Raw genomic sequence first — 21,552 nt, forward strand, 5'->3', positions numbered from 1 at the left:
CCACTTCAGTGGGAGTTAGCCAAATGTTGGATGTTCAAGCCCTTAACACTCAAAACCTTCCTTACCCCTTCCCCCCAACCCATCCTGGGATGACCCCTTCCTTTCCCCTACCTAAAATGCATATACCCTCCTAGTCATCCTGTTTTTCTCCATCCTCTCAAAATCCAAACCACCTCCATAACCTCTCCTTTGCTCTCTAAATAATACATTTGGTAACCCACACCTCTGCATAATATTCAACAAAACACACATGGCCCTCAAACATGACATCACCATTGTCTCGCTGCAACATACAGAACCCATGCTTCACACCCATACAATAGTTTTGGTACCACTTCCGCCCGGTACATTCCCCTTTTTCATCTTCGGGGATGAAGTTTTTTGTCTCCATGGACAAGTCTAATTTTTCATTGCCTATACTTTTTGCTGCTCTCATTACCTTGCTCTTTCTTGAATTTACTTTTAATTTCCACTCTTTGCATACCTTCCCAAATTCCTCCATCAACCTTTGCAAATTCTCTTCAGAATCTCCCAAAAGTATCATGTCATCGACAAAAAGCAACAGTGACAACTCTCATCTTGTATTAGTTATCTTTTAATCCCACGCCTCTATCCAACACCCTTATGTTCATTTCTTTTACAACCCCATTTATAAACATGTTAAACAACCATGGTGACATCACACTTCCCTGTAAGGCTTACTTTTACTGGAAAATAATACTCTGTTAAACATATCCTAACCTGAGCCTTGCTATTCACATAAAAGTTCTTTACTGCTTTTCATCCACCCTATTATATGACTTTTCTAAATCCATAAATTCAACAAAAAGTTCCATACCTTTGAGTACAGCCTCTCCTCACTTAACCCTTAACCCTTTGAGGGTTTCAGCCGTACTAGTACAGCTTACGACCCAGGGTTTTTGACGTACTAGTACGCCTAAATTCTAGCGCCCTCAAATCTAGTGGGAGAAAGCTGGTAGGCCTACATATGAAAGAATGGGTCTATGTGGTCAGTGTGCACAGTATAAAAAAAATCCTGCAGCACACAGTGCATAAAGAGAAAAAAAAAAGACCGTTTTTTTGGAATAAAACAGCGACTTTGCACTGTATTTTCGTATGGTATTTATTGTTGTATTCTAGTTTTCTTGGTCTCATTTTGTAGAATGGAAGACATATTACAGAAATTGAGATGATTTTGACGGGTTTTAAAATGAAAAGTACCTTGAAATTGAGCTCAAAGTAGCAGAAATGTTCGATTTTTACCAAAGTTCAAAAGTAAACAAATCATGCCAAGCGTCCAATACACGTCAACTGGTGAGTCTAATATTCTTTTGCAAGTGCGCCAATATTATTTATACCATTTTTTACACTAATGCAGTAGTCTGCATAACAGTAAATCTTCTATTTTTTGTGAGAATAAAAATTCAAAGTGGAAAGCAAAAGAATGTAAGAGGGGCCTTGAGACGTGACTAATGAACAAAGGAAATGTCATTTTAGTGCCAGGAATGTCTTTCTTGTTTATTCTGGACCCTATTTGGAAATTGGCATCTTTTGAAATTTGTGTGAAATTGGCAAAATTGCTAAATTCTGACCACTGTATTGGATAATTTAAATTGGTAAATGGGTGGTTTCTTGCACTCATTCGATAGAAAAAATGGAGTTCTAGCGAAATATTCATGTTTTTTGTCGACTAGTGCAGTGGAATTGGCCGAAAATGGGGCCCAAAGTGGGCAAAATCACCGATGCGTAAACATTGCCAAGACCGCTAACTTCGCGAGAGCGTAATTCCATAAGTTTTCCATCAAATTTCATAATTTTGGTGTCATTATCATTGGGAAAAGATTCTCTATCTTTTCGTAAGACAATTTTTTTTTTTTTAAATTTGGCCGACCCTGAGAACGAGTCTCGGAGAGGGCCTGTCGACCCTCAAAGGGTTAAACTGTCCAAACGGAGATCTATGTTCACTCGCGTAGCACTCTGAATGTAGATCTGTTTTTTTTTTACATAAGAAAGCAGGGGGGATATAGTGTTGGAGTGGTTGGTATTTTTGTTTAATAAATGTATGAAAGAGGGGAAGGTACCTAGGGATTGGCAGAGAGCATGTATAGTCCTTTATATAAAGGGAAGGGGGACAAGAGAGATTGTAAAAATTATAGAGGAATAAGTTTACTGAGTATACCAAGAAAGTGTACGAATTAGAGGTAAGACAGAATGTAGGATTGTGGATGAGCAAGGAGGTTTTAGATTAGGGAGGGGATGTGTACATCAAGTGCTTACATTGAAGCATATATTTGAACAGTATTTAGATAAAGGTAGGGAAGTTTTTATTCCATTTATGGATTTAGAAAAGGCATATGATAGAGTGGATAGGGGAGCATTGTGGCAGATGTTGCAAGTACAGTGGACCCCCGCTTAACGATCACCTCCCAATGTGACCAATTATGTAAGTGTATTTATGTAAGTGCATTTGTACGTGTATGTTTGGGGGTCTGAAATGGACTAATCTACTTCACAATATTCCTTATGGGAACAAATTCGGTCAGTACTGGCACCTGAACATACTTCTGGAATGAAAAAATATCATTAACCGGGGGTCCACTGTATATGGAATAGGTGGTAAGTTACTAAATGCTGTAAAGAGTTTTTATGAGGATAGTGAGGCTCAGGTAAGGGTGTGTAGAAGAGAGGGAGACTACTTCCCGGTAAAAGTAGGTCTTAGACAGGGATGTGTAATGTCACCATGGTTGTTTAATATATTTACAGATGGGTTTGTAAAAGAAGTAAATCCTAGGGTGTTCAGGAGAGGGGTGGGATTAAATTATGGGGAATCAAATTCAAAATGGGAATTGACACAGTTGCTTTTTGCTGGTGATACTGTGCTCATGGGAGATTCTAAATAAAAATTGCAAAGGTTAGTGGATGAGTTTGGGAGTGTGTGTAAAGGAAAAAAGTTGAAAGTGAACATAGAAAAGAGTAAGGTGATGAGGGTATCAAATGATTTAGATAAAGAAAAATTGGATATTAAATTGGGGGGGGGGGGGAGTATGGAAGAAGTGAATGTTTTCAGATACTTGGGAGTTGATGTGTCGGCGGATGGATTTATGAAGGATGAGGTTAATCATAGAATTGATGAGGGAAAAAAGGGGAGTGGTGTGTTGAGGTATATGTGGAGACAAAAAATGTTATCTATGGAGGCAAAGGAGGGAATGTATGAAAGTATAGTAGTATCAATACTCTCATATGGGTGTGAAGCTTGGGGTTGTGAATGCAGCAGCAAGGAGGCAGTTGGAGGCAGTGGAGATGTCCTGTCTAAGGGCAATGTGTGGTGTAAATATTTTGCAGAAAATTTGGAGTGTGGAAATTAGGAGAAGGTGTGGAGTTAATAAAAGTATTAGTCAGAGGGCTGAAGAGGGGTTGTTGAGGTTGTTTGGTCATTTACAGAGAATGGATCAAAGTAGAATGACATGGAGAGCATATAAATCTGTAGGAGAAGGAAGGCGGGGTAGGGGTCGTCCTCGAAAAGGTTGGAGGGACGGGGTAAAGGAGGTTTCGTGGGTGAGGGGCTTGGACTTCCAGCAAGCGTGCGTGAGCGTGTTAGATAGGAGTGAATGGAGACTAATGGTATTTGGGACCTGACGATCTGTTGGGGTGTGAGCAGGGTAATATTTAGTGAAGGGATTCAGGGAAACCGGTTATTTTTATATAGCCAGACTTGAGTCCTGGAAATGGGAAGTACAATGCCTGCACTCTAAAGGAGGGGTTCGGGATATTAGCAGTTTGGAGGGACATGTGTATCTTCATAGGTATATGCTTCTAAGCTGTTGTGTCCTGAGCACCTCTGCAAAAACAGTGATTATGTGTGAGGTGAAAGTGTTGAATGATGATGAAAGTAGTTTCTTTTTGGGGATTTTCTTTCTTTTTTGGGTCACCCTGCCTCAGTGGGAGACGGCCGACTTGTTAAAAAAAAAAAAAAAAAGCATGTAAAATCGAATGTAGATCTACATTCAGAGTGCTACGTGAGTGAACGTAGATCTACATTTGGACAGTTTAAGGGTTAACAATAGAGTTCTGTTCCTAATACCGCGTTGGTAAACAAATTAGTCGCTAAACGAGGAGCATACCATAATGGTAATGGGTTTATGTCAACCATCTTTGATATTACTTTAATGCCACCCTTGCACCATTTATAACATTTTTAGTATACACCTACAATCCGACTTACGACCTGCTCGACATACGACCACTCTACTTATGACTGTTTTTTTTGCCAAATTTCTGGGAAATAAACAACTATTTGTGTTGTACACAGTGTTTATCCTAAACCTTACAGTATAAAATACAGTACTAACAGCATAAAAAGTAGAGTAAAACATGAAATACCAAAATAAAACAATAAAATAAAGTCATTACACAAATGTGATGTTGATATTTTAGTAGTAAAGTTCGACTTACGTCCATTTCGACTTACGACCAGTTTCTCGGAACCGAACTCGGTCGTAAGTTGGATGGTAGGTGTATTTTTAAATGTTTATACAGTAGTGCACTGTATATTATAATAAACAGAATAGAGGAAATCAGCTCTAATATACATTATTTAGGTATGCATACTGGTCAGAGAGGCCGTCATAAGTCCGAGTTATCAGTAAACGAGTACATCCCTAAGTAAAGAGAGGCTGTATTGTTCACTTACCGTATTTTACGGCATCAAAGACACTATTTTTTTCCCAAAATAAGTCTCAAAAATTTACCCAGTGTCTTGGAGGCCAAAGTACCCTTTACCTTTTTTCCAAAATTTAGCCAAGAGTGGGAGAGAAACAAATGGAAAAGTACTGGAATTTACTGATGAATTAATATAACTGAAATGTGACACTGATACAAGAACATGTGCAAGTCAATATAAATGTAGAGTGAATCCAGGAAGAAAAGTAGGCAGTGGAGTGAAAGCCCTGACTGGGAAGAACAGAGCTGCTAGGGCACTCAGGAGGTGGATATCTAGTGTCTCATCTCATGGGAATGATCACTTATTTGGCAGGGATACAAAAAAAGTCAATAGCTCAAATAAATAATTCCAAGTTACAGTGGACTCTCGACCATGATATTAATCCGTTCCAGAGAGCTTATCTTTAGGCGAATTTATCGTTAGTCAAATTAATATTCCCCATAAGAAATACTGGAAATCCAATTAATCCGTTCCAGACAGCCAAAAGTATTAAAAAAAAAAAATTTCATGAAATATACATTTCCCTACAAAGAAAACAATGAGACATGCACAATAACTACATAAATAAATGTTAAAATGACACTTACCTTTATTGAAGAGTACTGATGAGTGATGAGACACTGTTTTTCTTGAACACTCTGGGATTTTCAGAGTGATACATGAGTAAAGGCTTCACTTTGCAATCCCCACTAGCATTACAACAAAACATGAGAGTTAGCCTGTCTTTCATAGGCTTGTGTCCTGGGAGTGCCTTTTCCTCCTGAGTAATGTAGGTCCTGTTTGACATTTTCTTCCAGAACAGGCCTGTTTCCTCACAATTGAATACTTGTTGGGGGTTATAATTTTTCAGCTTCACCATGCCTTATCACACTGTGTATGCCACTACAATTCTTAAATCTCTCAAACCAACCTTTGCTGGCCTTAAATTCACCAATATGAGCACTAGCTCCAGGTATTTTTTCCTGTTCACCTGGGTGTTAGTCAACTTGTGTGGGGTCGCATCCTGGGGGACAATCTTAAGGACCCCAATGGAAATAAGTTAGACAGTCCTTGATGATGCACTGACTTTCTTGGGTTATCCTGAGTGACTAACCCTCTGGGGTTAATTGTTCCTCGGTAATTGTTTCTCGTTAAGCCACACCAAAAACACTCTCCCCATATCTTCAAGTAGTACAGCTGATGGTGGTGGAGCAACAGCTGACGATGGTGGAGCAACAGCTGACGATGGTGCAGCAGCAGCAACAGCTGACTTTGGTGCAGCAGCAGCTGACCGTGGTACGATAGTATTTCTTACCCTTTTTACCACAGGGTTGGCACTAGAAGTTTTCTTTTGGGCCCATGATGGCTTATTTAGCAGTTAAAAGCACTAAAAACAATGGAATACAAAATTTATCAAATATATGCGTGGAACTGTCCACCCTGGCTTGTAAACAATGACGGCAGGGCAGTTGAGGCACTCAGGCTGGATGGACAGGTTCAGGACGAATCATGTTGGTTGAGTTTTTCATTGTTGGTCAGGCCAAAATTTTTACACTCAAACACTTCATTGGACGAATTTATCATTAGACGATGCCTTCATTGGCCGAGGGTTCACTGTATTTACTAGGAGCACTTTAGTACCATTGATTCTGATAAAACTAAAAATATGGCTACCTTATTTTAAAGATTTGTGAATGGAGCTAGTGTCTTCTGATATTTTTTTTTTTTTTTTATTATCACACGGGCCGATTCCCACCAAGGCAGGGTGGCCCGAAAAAGAAAAACTTTCACCATCATTCACTTCATCACTGTCTTGCCAGAAGGGTGCTTTACACTACAGCTTTTAAACTGCAACATTAACACCCCTCCTTCAGAGTGCAGGCACTGTACTTCCCATCTCCAGGACTCAAGTCCAGCCTGCCGGTTTCCCTGAACCCCTTCATAAATGTTACTTTGCTCACACTCCAACAGCACGTCAAGTATTAAAAACCATTTGTCTCCATTCACTCCTATCAAACACGCTCACGCATGCCTGCTGGAAGTCCAAGCCCCTCGCACACAAAACCTCCTTTACCCCCTCCCTCCAACCTTTCCTAGGCCGACCCCTACCCCGCCTTCCTTCCACTACAGACTGATACACTCTTGAAGTTATTCTGTTTCGCTCCATTCTCTCCACATGTCCGAACCACCTCAACAACCCTTCCTCAGCCCTCTGGACAACAGTTTTGGTAATCCCGCACCTCCTCCTAACTTCCAAACTACGAATTCTCTGCATTATATTCACACCACACATTGCTTTCAGACATGACATCTCCACTGCCTCCAGCCTTCTCCTCACTGCAACATTCATCACCCATGCTTCACACCCATATAAGAGCGTTGGTAAAACTATACTCTCATACATTTCCCTCTTTGCCTCCAAGGACAAAGTTCTTTGTCTCCAGAGACTCCTAAGTGCACCACTCACCCTTTTCCCCTCATCAATTCTATGATTCACCTCATCTTTCATAGACCCATCCGCTGACACGTCCACTCCCAAATATCTGAATACATTCACCTCCTCCATATTCTCTCCTTCCAATCTGATATCCAATCTTTCATCACCTAATCTTTTTGTTATCCTCATAACCTTACTCTTTCCTGTATTCACTTTCAATTTTCTTCTTTTGCACACCCTACCAAATTCATCCACCAATCTCTGCAACTTCTCTTCAGAATCTCCCAAGAGCACAGTGTCATCAGCAAAGAGCAACTGTGACAACTCCCACTTTATGTGTGATTCTTTATCTTTTAACTCCATGCCTCTTGCCAAGACCCTCGCATTTACTTCTCTTACAACCCCATCTATAAATATATTAAACAACCACGGTGACATCACACATCCTTGTCTAAGGCCTACTTTTACTGGGAAATAATTTCCCTCTTTCCTACATACTCTAACTTGAGCCTCACTATCCTCGTAAAAACTCTTCACTGCTTTCAGTAACCTACCTCCTACACCATACACCTGCAACATCTGCCACATTGCCCCCCTATCCACCCTGTCATACGCCTTTTCCAAATCCATAAATGCCACAAAGACCTCTTTAGCCTTATCTAAATACTGTTCACTTATATGTTTCACTGTAAACACCTGGTCCACACACCCCCTACCTTTCCTAAAGCCTTCTTGTTCATCTGCTATCCTATTCTCCGTCTTACTCTTAATTCTTTCAATAATAACTACCATACACTTTGCCAGGTATACTCAACAGACTTATCCCCCTATAATTTTTGCACTTCTGATATTAATGATTGTGAAAGTTAATATGAAACTACTGGTATCACTGAATATCTCTAACCTTGTTTATCTACACAACACAATGTGTATTACATTTCAATTCTTTCTTGGACAGGTGCCTCCCCACCTCGTGCAATCTGAATATCGTATAAACTAAGAATGACTAATTTTTCTACAAATTAACATTTTGTCCTTTAAGGAAAAAAAAGACAGGTCTAGAGGACTCAATAAATTATATTTTTTCCCCATAATTTCTTACCTAGTGTAATTCACACACATAAGATATATATACAGTAAATTCAGGGACACATTTACACATTGTTTTTATTTTTATTTTTTTTTATTATCACACTGGCCGATTCCCACCAAGGCAGGGTGGCCCGAAAAAGAACAATTTTCACCATCATTCACTCCATCACTGTCTTGCCAGAAGGGTGCTTTACACTACAGTTTTTAAACTGCAACATTAACAACCCTCCTTAATGTTTTCTGTACAGGAATTAGAGGTACAATTCTTGTGTTACACATGAATGGTTTTTAAATTCTGTTTAAATCCAGCAGCTTGACCCAAGACCAGCCTTGCCTAGTAACTGTCATCATCAGATAGGCTACTGCTGTTTGCCATCCCTAAGCTACTATAAAGATTACTGAAGAACATTCAATATTCGAAGTCCCGGGATAATATTGCACAATTAAAAAATATTGCTAAACAAAAGAGGATGCTGCAAAAAGAAATATTACAGATTCTGTAGATGGTATCCACTCAGCCAAGTTATGTTGTAGATGTTGGCTTCTAAGATGTAGGTACAGTACATACCAAAATCCTTATTGGACAGGGAGTCACAAAGAAACCCAAGGTCAAACAGTCTCTCTCAAAACCTGCCACAGGTAATCTATAAGAAAATAACTAAAATATGCTACTCTGAGTGGTGTAATGAATTTGTAACTGTTGCAGACAGCTTTTTGTTTCACTAGAGACAGTTTTGAATGACAAAAACAATTGTAAGGTTGAAAGAACTATTTTAGGTTTACTATATATTGTGATGCCTATCAGAACTGCACCAAATTAAGTACCCAAATGCATTGGGAACCTATAGTTCATTACACTGTCTACAGACAAACACACATGCACATGACCCTAAACATTTCCATGAAATTCTTAGAGCAAACAAATATGAAAGGAAATGTAGATACCTCCAATAATTCCTTTCAATGACAAATATTATTATTATTATAATCAAAAAGAAGCGCTAAGCCACAAGGGCTATACAGCGCTGCAGGGTAGGGAAGGAAGCAAGGGAATTGGATGGCAGAAGGGAGGGGGGATGATCAGCAGGTTACAGAAAACAGCGGGGCAGGGGATAGTACGGGGGTAGAGGGTAGCAAGAGATACAAGTAGAAAGGGCTGAAAGTATCAAAATTTGTGGAGTAAGTCAGTCGTTGTCAAAAAGTCAATGAGAGAGTCCGGATGAAAGGTGGGTCCATCAGCGAGAAGGGAAGGTAAAGAGAGAGCAGCGGGGCGAAGACGACGACAGAGGTAAATTCTGCGTGCTCGTTGATAAAGTGGGCAGTCCAACAGAATGTGGCTGACTGATAATGGAGCTTGGCAATTCTCACAGAGAGGAGCAAGACGCCTCTCCATGAGATATCCATGAGTAAGACGAGTATGGCCAATGCGAAGACGGGAGAGAGTAGTCTCCCAACCTCGACACTGGTGATAAGAAGACGGCCAGTAACCTATACTCGGTTTAATAGACTGAAGTTTGTTGCCGAGCATAGTAGACCAACGTTGTTGCCAACGGGTGTGAAGGTGGGAAGATATTACAGCAAAATAGTCCGTACATGGAATACCTCTATAAGAAACTGGTAGGTCATGTACTGCTGACCGCGCAGCAGTGTCTGCCTGTTCATTGCCCTGTACGTCAACATGACCAGGGACCCAACAAAAAACAATATCTTTATGCTTAGTAAAGATGCGGCGTAGCCAAAGTTGGATACGGAGGACTAAGGGGTGAGGTGTATCAAATTTTTGTATAGCCTGTAAAGCACTAAGGGAGTCTGAGACAACCACAAATGATGACACAGGCATAGATGCAATACGGATAAGTGCTGTAAGGATGGCATATAATTCAGCAGTAAAAATACTAGCTGAAGATAGTAAATGCCCTTGTACGACGCTGTCCGGAAACACTGCTGCGAATCCTACGCCGTCAGAAGACTTAGAGCCATCTGTGTACACAGCAATGGCATGAGAATGAGAGTGAAAGTGGTCAAGAAAAAGAGAGCGGGAAGCGACCGTAGACAGTTGGGCTTTCGAGCAAGGGAGGGAGAAAGAACAGACTCGAACAGCTGGAACTTCCCAGGGGGGTAGGGAAAAGTGTGATGCTACATGTACATAGAAAGGTGGTAGTTGAAGAGAAGACAAGAGCGAATGAAGGCGAAGAGAGAAGGGACGGAGTAAGCAGGGGCGGCGAACAAATAAAGAATGTCTACTAATATCAGTGACCATTCTATAAATGGAAGGATTGCAGAGATCATGAGAGCGTACATAGTAGCGGAGGCAATGGGCATCACGGCGATCGGATAAGGATGGAACGTTCGCTTCTGCATAGAGGCTTTCGACAGGGGAAGAGCGAAAAGCACCAAGGCATAAACGTAATCCTTGGTGATGAATGGGGTTAAGGCTAGAGAGAGTAGCAGGAGATGCCGCTGAATAGATCTGGTCACCATAATCAAGTTTCGATAAAATAAGGGTGGAATGTAGGTGAAGGAGGGTTCGACGATCAGCTCCCCACGAAAGATGAGCAAGGGTTTTAAGAAGGTTCAGCCGGCTGTGACAAGTTGCCTTCAGAGAGGTAATGTGAGGTTTCCAGGATAACCTACGATCAAAGAGGAGGCCCAGAAACTTGACTGTATCACGTTCAGGGATACGTGAGCCATAGAGGTACAAAGGATGATCAGAGATGACAGAGCGTCTAGTGAAAGTGATTTGGTGGGTTTTAGTGCTGGAAAATTTAAACCCATGTGTGGTGGCCCAATTGGAAACACGGTCGACTGCATGCTGGAGAGAAACTGTAAGGAGGTGACAGTCAGCGCCTGCACAGGCAATAGCGAAGTCATCAACATAGAGTGATGACCAAATATTTGATGGAAGACTAGAGGCCAAATCATTAATAGCAAGGAGAAAAAGTGTTGTGCTCAGAACACATCCCTGGGGGACACCTTCAGCTTGGATAAAGTCCGGGGAGAGCACATTATTAACCCGAACACGGAAATGCCTGTCAGTTAAAAAGTTCTTAAGGAAGGATGGTAGATTGCCTCGAAGGCCTAAGGAGTGGGCTTGGGCTAAAATATTATACCTCCAAGTTGTGTCATATGCCTTCTCAAGATCAAAAAATATGGCAATAACTGAGTGGTTATTCGCAAAGGCATTACGAACATACGTATCCAAGCGCAGTAAGGGGTCTATGGTAGAACGTCCCTTACGAAAGCCATATTGACGAGTGGAGAGACTGTTGTGTGTCTCTAAATACCACACTAAACGTCTATTTACTAGACGTTCCATTACTTTGCAAACTGCACTGGTAAGAGCAATGGGACGATAGTGGGAGGTTTCATGTCCCGTAGTGCCTGGTTTGCGGAAAGGGAGAACAATGGCGGATTTCCACAGCTGTGGAAGAACTCCTTGTGACCAAATAAGATTGTAAAGGCGTAATAGGACTGCAAGGGCTGACTGATGTAAATGTTGTAGCATACGAATATGAATGTCGTCGGGCCCAGCTGCCGATGATCGACAAGCTGAGAGTGTTGCCTCCAGTTCTTGAAGTGTAAAAGGCACATTATACTGTTCTTCTCTGAGAGAAGAAAAGTCCAAGGGTGCTAACTCTCTGGCAGACTTTGAGGAAAGAAATGAGGGGCATAGATGGAGTCCCTGAGAAATACGGACCAGATGATTGCCAATTTCATTGGCAACATCTAGTGGGTTTGCTATATCAACACCGGCAACCCGCAGAACAGGAGCCGGGTCAGGAGAATATTTACCACTCAGTTTTCGTACTTTTTTCCAGACTGCACTCATAGAGGAAGCAGAGGTGATGGTGGAGACATAATCTCGCCAGCAAGTGCGTTTAGCGTCACGGATGACACGGCGAGCGATCGCACGCTTCTGTTTAAAATCAAGGAGTCGCTCTGTGGTTCTATTGTACCGGTACCTGCCCCATGCAGCGCGTTTCAAACGTACTGCACGAGCACAAGCAGGAGACCACCAAGGCACGCATTTCTGAGAATGCCTGCTCGAAGTTTGGGGTATAGAATGAGAAGCTGCGGTGAAAACGGAGGATGAGAAGAGGTGTAAAAGCTCATCGATGGAGGACGAAGAAGGAACCTCTTTAAAAACAGTCAGGTGTGAGTAAAGGTTCCAATTTGCCCGATTAAATTGCCAGCGTGGGGTGCGAAGAGGTGGCGAATATGAAGGGGAAGTAAGAATGATTGGGAAATGATCACTGTCATGTAAGTCCGGGAGAACAGACCAAGTAAAGTCTAATGCGGCGGAGGAAGAGCAAACTGAGAGATCGATGCAAGAGAGAGTATGAGTCCGAGGATCAAAATGGGTGTGAGTACCTGTATTTAAAACATGGAGGGGGTGGGTGGCAAGAAAAGCCTCTAACTGAATTCCACGGGAATCACAGTGAGACCCTCCCCAGAGGAAATGGTGGGCATTAAAATCACCAAGTAACAGAATTGGTGGCGGTAATGACGAAACAAGGAAGGCAAAATCCGGAATAGATAATGCCCGAGAAGGAGAGAGATATAAAGAACAGAGCGTATACCACCTATGTAAGTGGATACGGGCTGCTGTGTAATGCAGCGAAGTATGAACAAATAGCTGATGGTACGGAATATCAGTGCGGAGAAGAAGGGCACTTTCATTAAAGGTCCCATCAGGAAAAGGATCTGAAGAATACAATAAATTATAGCCTGAGATGTGAGAAATAACAGCAGAGTGTAATTTTGGTTCCTGTAAGCAAACACCAACAGGGGCAAACTGGGAGAGTAACATCTGAAGCTCACCCCGATTACCCCTGAGGCCACGTATATTCCACTGTAAAAAGGCCATGAATGGCAATGATAAAGATACTTGAAATCCGCAGGTAAGGGTTCCTACGGACTAGGAGGGTTAGAAAAGTCCACATGCGGAGGCAGTGGAAAATGTTCAAGCAGCGAAGGAACGGTGCGCTGTGAAGAAAGGAGTTGCGCAGATGGAGCAGAGGAGAGAGAAAGAGCGGAAGGTGGATCAGTGTCCATTGATGGTTTGGTCTCTGCAATATATTCAGAGATTGCTTCAAGTGTTTCAGAATTCAGAGATGTCGTATGGGAGACAATATTGGGAATGGTAGGGGGAGGATGAGTAAAGATTGGAACTGTATTGGACTGTACCAAGGTAGGGGGGGGCGAAAGGGTGGAGGGAACTGGAGAAGCGTGGCAGGGGACAGAAGAGACAGGAACCTGGGAGGTGGCAGAAGAGGAAGAAACTTGGGAGGGAACAGGGGAGGAAGGTACATTACGAGGAGGAGGGTGAACCTCTGCACTTGTAACTGAGCCAGTGAGAGGGGAAGAACTAGGGACAGAGACAGGGAGGGTAAAATGAGGAGGTGGAAGATGGGTAGGAGGTGTTACCGGACCTTTTTTTGACTTTTGAGAAGTAGAGGGACGATTGGGAAGAGGTGTCGTACGAGGTCTCGTCGATACTGAGGCTTGTAAGAGAGAACTCGAAGAAGCGAGATTAGACTGAGGCGTTGAAGTAGGGACGTCTGAGCCGAGGACAGCAAAAGGATTAGATACAGGAGTGATTATGGGAGAGGTAACCACAGAGGTGGGTGTAGAAGATGGGATACCAGAAGTGGGGGGACGTTTTGAAACACGGGAATAAGAAACACGTGGGAGTCTCCCTTGGAGGCGGAGATGAGAAACTGCCATGGCATAAGGGAGACCTTCTGTCTCTTTGAGGTAACGGATTTCCCGCTCGTTTAAATAGACCTGACAACGGCGAGAGTACGAAGGGTGAGCCTCATGACAGTTAAGGCAAGAGGGAGATCGATTGCAAGACGTATTAGAATGGTCATCGGCACCACAGACTGGGCATTCGGCGATAGATCTGCAATATTTCGCTGGATGGCCAAATCGCCAGCAATTTCTACACTGTTGTGGTGTAGGGATCACCTTTCGAACTTGTAACCGATGTCCTGCTATATAAACTGAGGATGGGAGTTCTCGGCTGTCAAAAGTTAAACGAGCCACATTGCTAGGGTATCGTCTCCGCCCACGGGCAGGAAGAACGTAAGTGTCTACCTTGAGGATTGGGAGATCTTGGAGTTCCAGCTGTTCTAGAATGTCGGTGCCACATGTCTGGAAATTTTGTTGAACTATGGTATGGGGCAGAATAACGGTACCACTACAAGAATTGAGGGAATGATGTTTTTCAAGGGTGACAGGAACAGTATCTATATGGGAAAGACGAGAGAGCTCACGAGCCTGGGTAGCATTCTGTACGGTAATGATGCGCGTACCGCTCTTAAGAGCATGAAAAGAAATATCTTTACCAACATGGCGTAGGAGTGCCTTGCCAATACTATGGTCAGAAAGATAGGCAGTAGAGGAAGTTGGTCGTAAAGTGAAGAATTTAGTCCACTGTTCAGTCTGAAACTGAGCGTGGAAAGGTAGTGAAGGACGTGTCGATCTTTTCTGAGAAGAACGAGAAGGTGAAGGTGGAGAAGTATCATCAGCAGGTAATTGTCGTTGACGTTTAGGCGTGGGACCAGAGTTGGTCCGACGTGGAACGGGTCGGCGATTTGAAAATTGCCGCACCGTAGAGGGAGAGGCCGGAAGCATAGTCAGAGGAGAGCGAAGGTCTGATAAATCGAAGGAGTCAGTCGAGGCCTCAGCACCTGAAGCAGGTGAGGAAACAGCACCGGCAATAGGTACAGAGGCATGAGGAATGTCTGAAGAGTGGTCCAAAGACGAGGCGGGGTCAGAACGGGGTGCGGTATCAAGAAGGGGCCCGGGGGTACCAGGTTCATGGACTAGGGCTGCCATGGTTAGGTTACTTCTTTCTTTTTGTTTTTAAGAAAAAAAAAGAAAGAAGAAAAGAAAATAAAAATAAAAAAAAGAAAAAAAAAGGGGGGACCGAGGAGGGATAGTTCCTAGGAGGAATGAAAGGGCCAGAAATCTCCCTCCGCGCCCAAGAGGACTCGACACCGCTAGTAGCGCAGATGCAGCATGGAACCCGTGCCATACCCTACCCTTCATGCCAGTAAACCAGCAATCTGGGATAGCAACCTCACATCTGCCGAGCTACCTCGGTGGACAAAAGAGAGGGCGGCCGGATATCCGCCACAAAGCATACCTCCTTCAGCCACCACCCCCGGAATCCGAAAGGTGGCTTCCAGAGATACACCCGTCGCCCAAAAGACACCCAAAGCTACTCCGGGATACCGGAGAGGGATCGGGACATCCCTAGGCAATCCAGATTCCACGGCAAACTACGCCACCGCCAAGAAACCTCAACGGAATGGGATCGACCCCGGTGTCCTTTCCTCTACCTAGGAACTAGCGTGCCTGTGGGAGAAATCCCAAAGGACAAAAAGAGGAAGGTCAAAAGGGAGGAGTGGGGAGGAGGAGGAGGAAAGGAAAAAGGGGAGGATGGGGAGGATGGGATAGGGGAGGGGAGATTGGGGGGTAATTAGGTTCGGTCTGAGGAAGAAGACCGATAGGTCTAATTCCTCAGACCAAGAGCCTCTTCACCACGCCAAGGAGCCCCCCTTGAAGAGGTCAATGACAAATAGCAATAATTTTTCACTATATCAAAATATTTCCAGAATGCCTCAGTAGACTTACTTTAAACTTTTAACAAAAAACTGCCCATAATTTATTTACTATTCTTAATTATAAAACAATACCACAATGGAAATAAAACACTATAATTCCAAGATATATTATAACTCAAGATACAAAGCAAATATTGTAAGTGGACAAAGATGTACATACAGTTATGACATATATTAAAGGAAATGTTTTGTCATAAGAGACTTCATCAATCCTAACACAGAGACCGCTAAAACAACAGACATATATAGCAAGATGGGGTCAGATGAATTAGGTCAAGGAAAAAAAGTAGTTGGTGTGCATCGGCCGGTGTCATGTAATGTCAGTGTCTAGGATGGAAAAAAATTTTATTTTGTAAATACACGTACTGGTACATTTGGAAATGCCAAAGCTGCCAGATTTTTGTGGGATGATGTTTAAAATAGTTATCAAGGCAGCTGCATAGGTTATATTTGTGGAAAACTAGCTTAGAATCAGCTCACTTTTTGAGTGTCCAGGGTTGCTTCGTGTTGAATGCAGGTGTTGTCAAGCTCGTAATGGCTACAACAATACAAGTGTACTATGTTTGAAAACTCTCAATTTGAGGGACCTTTCCATTTCCCTTATGTATTTTCTGTCACATCCACCACTGTATAACAAACTCCTATACTGGTGACTGTTATCCTTTTGCTTCTTGCATGCTAAACCTTGAATAGTGGTGGAATAATAGTTATCTTGAAGTCAATGGAAATACCACCAAAAATGCTAGATATCACAATGCTGACTGGCAGCACAATGTATCTTGTAGGCCCTTTAAGATACCTCTTGGTTTTACCAATACTGTGGGAATTAAAATTCAACAAGTCATTTCTCTACATAGATTTTCTGCATACCTTGAGGAAAAATCCATTCCATCCATTGAAGAGCAATAAATTGCATTTTTCATCTTTAACAGTAAATTAATTTTAAGTTCAAGGGTGTTGTTAGGGTGAAAAATTTCCCACTTCTAGATTTATAGGCACAATGACTATTACTGTTTATGTACAACATCCAGATCCTTGAGTCAGGGATGTGTAGTTGACATTTTAGTCATCGTGCCTAGAAATCTTGAAGTATGAAACAACACCCTGTTGAAGAAGAAAACGATGACCTTTTACCTCCACAATGGAGGGGATAGATTACTGTTCAGGGTAGAGAAAACCAACGTATAAAAAGACTAAATTTCATTACCACCATGACAGTAGAACCAAAATAGTAACAGTTAAAAGCTTCTTTGCCAGAGCTTTTGGGATTTCTACCCCACAGTACCACACAGTTGAGTGCACCTTATAATTGCATATAGCCTTCTACCCTCCCCCTCCACTTTACTTCAGAAATGTGCAACACATATCATTCAATGAAGTTCCTCTGTTTTCAGTCACCCTATCTCAGTGGGAAACAGCTTGGCATATAACAAATTAAAAAAACAGTATCCTTAGGTGAAACAAATGAAGGGCCCACCAGTTACATTGTACTACCTGTCAGCAATGTAGCATCTAACATTTCTCATGTTATCTCCAATAGCCAACTTGATACAGACACTAATTCTTACACCACTATTAAAGATTTAATGAACAAGAGGCAGGAGGACAACCCATCCATCAATACTAGAGTATTTCATACCCACTGGGGGATGCGAGAGGAAATACATGTTTCCTGTTCAGCACAATGCTTGTAGCCATAATGATCCTAATGCCAACAGAATATGAAATGGTTGTAATCGTAACCATAATTTTTAAAGGAGTGGACCGGAAAGCCAGCAGAAAGCCTTGGTCAGATGACAAAGAGCTCCACCGGCAGGTCATCTTATGACTAAGACCCACCCATCAGGAAATGCTTGTCTTGTTTCCTGACAAATCTTACCTAACCTAACCTAACACCAATATCCAACACAAAACAACCTGGGACATCTCATTAAGTAGGATGATGCTAAGGCAGTTATACATGAAAATAACTAACACAGATGAAAATGCTTGGAGCATCATTTTTGAGCACTATCCCACAAAAATAAAGCATCTTCAAATATCTGGCAGATAAGCTACCCATCCAGGGCACTGACATCATGCAGATAATAATAAACAAAATGCTTGCCTACTTTCCCACCCTATTTCACTAGACCTCGTCTCTACCTGTTTCAGTATCAGGAATGAAGAAGTCACTCATACCAAAATGTTTCCTTTAATAAATGTCATAACTGAATATCCACTTTTTGCTGGCATAATGGGTAATAAACACTGATCCATGATAAAATTCCATGGCACAAAAAACAACACAGGTAATCTGTATATTTTGCCCTCCAACAAAGGTCCACTTCAGCAGATGCTGCAGAGGACCTCAGCTGCAGGTTGAAATGCACAAACTTCCCTCCTGAATTTGTGTTTCATGGGTTTTCCTCTCGTTTTTTTTATTCACATCCTTTTAATATCACAATCTCTTATACAGTTTTAAAGCAAATCATTGCTGTTTCAAATAACATACGAAAGTGGCAAATTTGCCAAAGCTTTGTGAACAAGCTTTACAAACCCATAAATTTATCTATTCAGAGCTCACTGTCTAGTGCTAAGGCACAGCAGACCAAAGGTGATACACAACAAACTACTCACTGTCTAGGTGTGCTGTGTGTAACATCCTCATTACATAAAATTTAGTTACCTATGCAGCCATCAGGTAGCTAGCTACAACACCCCCTAAAAAAAAGTGAATCACAGTATACCAATATATAAATTTCTCAAGTTTGAAGCAAATTTATTGAGGCATTCTTAAGTTACAATCAAGAAACAGAGCAGCGAAAAAATAAAAGGATAAATAAACACTGTAAAACCATAAGGTATACACCATTGATGGGGATACCTGCTACGTAGACAATGCAAACCCATAAGGTATCCCCCACAGGAATACTTAGTAACAAACTTGCATTCACTCACTTTTAAGGATATGGCCTCTGTTCCAATGTTAAAACAAGAGCCATCTGAAGGATGACATACTTCCCGCGCCTGGCCAGTCCAGCCGAGGGGATAAAAAGGGGCATAACTCTGTCAAAAATCATTGTAGCAGAACGATTTGATCATATTCGCAACATCCTTTCACAAACAGCATTTATACTAAACTATGTAAAATTTTGTTGAAAGCTGTGGGAGCTGATAATATAAAATTATTGAAGACAGAGAATATACACATGCTCAACAAGATAGTTATATCTCCTACACCAGTCTTGATGAAGTAATGAAAACAATAAGACTAATGACCATAATGCAGTGGAACACCAAAAGTTCGGAATTGGGGTATTTGTAGTTAAAACCTTCATTTTGGAACTTGGAAAGTGATCCGGTGCTTTACTTAAGCCAAATTCTGATGATCCACATTGTCTAGGCCACTGCTAATTCAAAAACGTTACAAAGGCCTTTTAGCAAACATGATAAAATTTTATACGAATAGTTCTGTATTATTAAGGTGTTTCTACTTCTGCTATACCTTTCACAGAAAGGGTGAAGAGTGTTTCTACAACGATACAACTGTGGAAGGTAAAAATAAGCCCAATTGTGGGTAGCTTAACAGTCAGGATATACCAAAACTGCAAGGTAAAGAGCATCTGGAGATCACACTGGAGCAGACAACAGATTACTAGGTTAGTTTAACTCTTTATCAAATATTTAAGATTCATGGGATTACACTAGAGAAAAACTGCAAGATATTTTTTCTTTTCTATCATGAAAAAACAGTGGTTGATATGAAAGAATCAAAGAGAAGTTTGACATATTAGGGTATGTGTAATGGAACTGACACTAAGTAAATTATTAATGACTGGTACAAGTGCTCATCCATGTGCAATATTTGCAAGAAGTCAGGGAACTTTGCAACAGTGTCTTGTTCCATAAAGAAGGCATGCTTTTCCTACTAATGGTTAACTGCTCTACTCATCAACCTGGCACATAAATATTGCCCCTTCCAGCCCATGGATCTGGGAGTCATCGATCAAGTCATTTGAAGATAAATATCAAAGCTGTCACCAAAGCCTTTAAAAAGAAAAGAATGGACTTGAATCATTCAAGAAAGAATACTCTATTATATTTAGAATGGGGTGACTCAAGGTACACTTGAGAAAGTTTAGCGTAAGGTAAGACCTGCAGTCTAGTTTAAAATGGAAAAGGCTGATGGAAACTATACAGTATCCCATACCAAAGAACCTTGTGAAAAGATTCCTGGCACAAATGAGGACTTTAGAAAATGCATATCTGTGAAAAAATTATTCCTGTACATAGAACACCTAGTGATACAGAAATTGTTGATGCAGTTATGCACCCTGACAGTGGCATTAGTAATTATGAACAAAGTAAGCAAAATACCCAGTTTCCTTAGTAAGCAGCAAAATCATGGTAATGACATGAACAATGAATGCACCAGTGAAACAAAGCTAAAACAGAATGACACAGCACATACTGCTGTCCTATTCAAGAAATCATTATCAGCATCAAGTCTGATTACTCCTGAAAAGACTGATGAAAGCCTGGATGTGGGCACAGGTATTATTCCCACCTCTCAATCTTACCACCCCTGTTGCATCATGTTCCTACATTCTACATGTAGTTCCAGCACCTTTTATTACTGCTGATTATTCAGATTGCTACTTGGCTATGGGTATATGTGAATTATGCTCAAATGAACATAATGGATCAAAACCCCACGTGTACACAGCTTACCTCCACAGATATAATTAAGAGGTAAACAACAGCCATTAACAAATACTATTTTATCTGATTTGTACTTAAGTTAGTCTCAATTTTTCTGTAGGACAAGATATTCATGATCAGTTTTTTCAAACTGAATCTAGTGAATGCCTCCAGCTCCAACTGACCCAAACTTTCAGTGCTCCACTGTAAAGACAAACTTTTAGACCATATAAAAAAATTACTGAGCTATTCAACTCAACGAGTTTAAGTTCCACCCAAAATTATTAAAATAATACTACAGGTCCATCATTTTGGTAAATTCTTAATACCACTTATCAAATACAAATTTTCACCATCATATTTTTTTTCATAATGAAACTATGTAATGTAACAATTTCTACTAAAATAATCCCTTTTTAAATAAATGAAGTGATTAACCTCATACAATATGTATGTATATATGTGTGTGTGTGTGTGTGTGTGTGTGTGTGTGTGTGTGTGTGTGTGTGTGTGTGTGTATGTGTACGTTTGTGTGTGTGTGTGTATGTGTACGTTTGTGTGTGTGTACGCTTGTGTGCGTGCACATGTGCGCGCGTTCATGTGTGCGTGGCATGTGCACGTGTGAACATTCACCTAGTTGTACTCGCCTAGCTGTGGTTGCAGGGGTAGAGTCACAGCTCCTGGCCCTATCCCTTCACTGGCTGCTACTGGGTCACTCTTCCTGCACCAAGAGCTTTACCATACCTCCTCTTAAAGCTATGAATGGATCCTGCCTCCACTACATCGCTTCCCAAACTATTCCACTTCCTGACTACTCTGTGACTGAAGAAATACTTCCTAACATCTCTGTGATTCATCTGAGTTTTCAACTTCCAACTGTGTCCCCTTGTTGCTGTATCCCATCTACAGAACAATCTGTCTGTCCACCTTGTCAATTCCTCTCAGTATTTTATATGTCGTTATCATGTCCCCTTTATCTCTCCTGTCCTCCAGTGCCGTCAGGTCAA

General features: G+C 41.6%; 1 protein-coding gene across 4 annotated transcripts in view; it reads right to left on the reverse strand.

The window, feature by feature from the left end:
• The window catches only part of Fmr1 (synaptic functional regulator FMR1), a 497,688-nt gene that overhangs the window by 416,526 nt on the left and 59,610 nt on the right, over positions 1-21,552 (reverse strand). For 3 of the 4 annotated variants that reach the window (XM_070085321.1, XM_070085323.1, XM_070085324.1), the window contains exon 5: positions 18,803-18,871. The exons of the other annotated variant lie outside the window; for it this stretch is intronic. In XM_070085321.1, the coding sequence (XP_069941422.1) occupies positions 18,803-18,871 (69 nt within the window). The remainder of the gene's footprint in view (positions 1-18,802; positions 18,872-21,552) is intronic. 4 annotated transcript variants of the gene reach the window in all.

This window comes from Cherax quadricarinatus, chromosome 15 (assembly GCF_038502225.1).
Source record: "Cherax quadricarinatus isolate ZL_2023a chromosome 15, ASM3850222v1, whole genome shotgun sequence".
NCBI lineage: Eukaryota > Metazoa > Arthropoda > Malacostraca > Decapoda > Parastacidae > Cherax > Cherax quadricarinatus.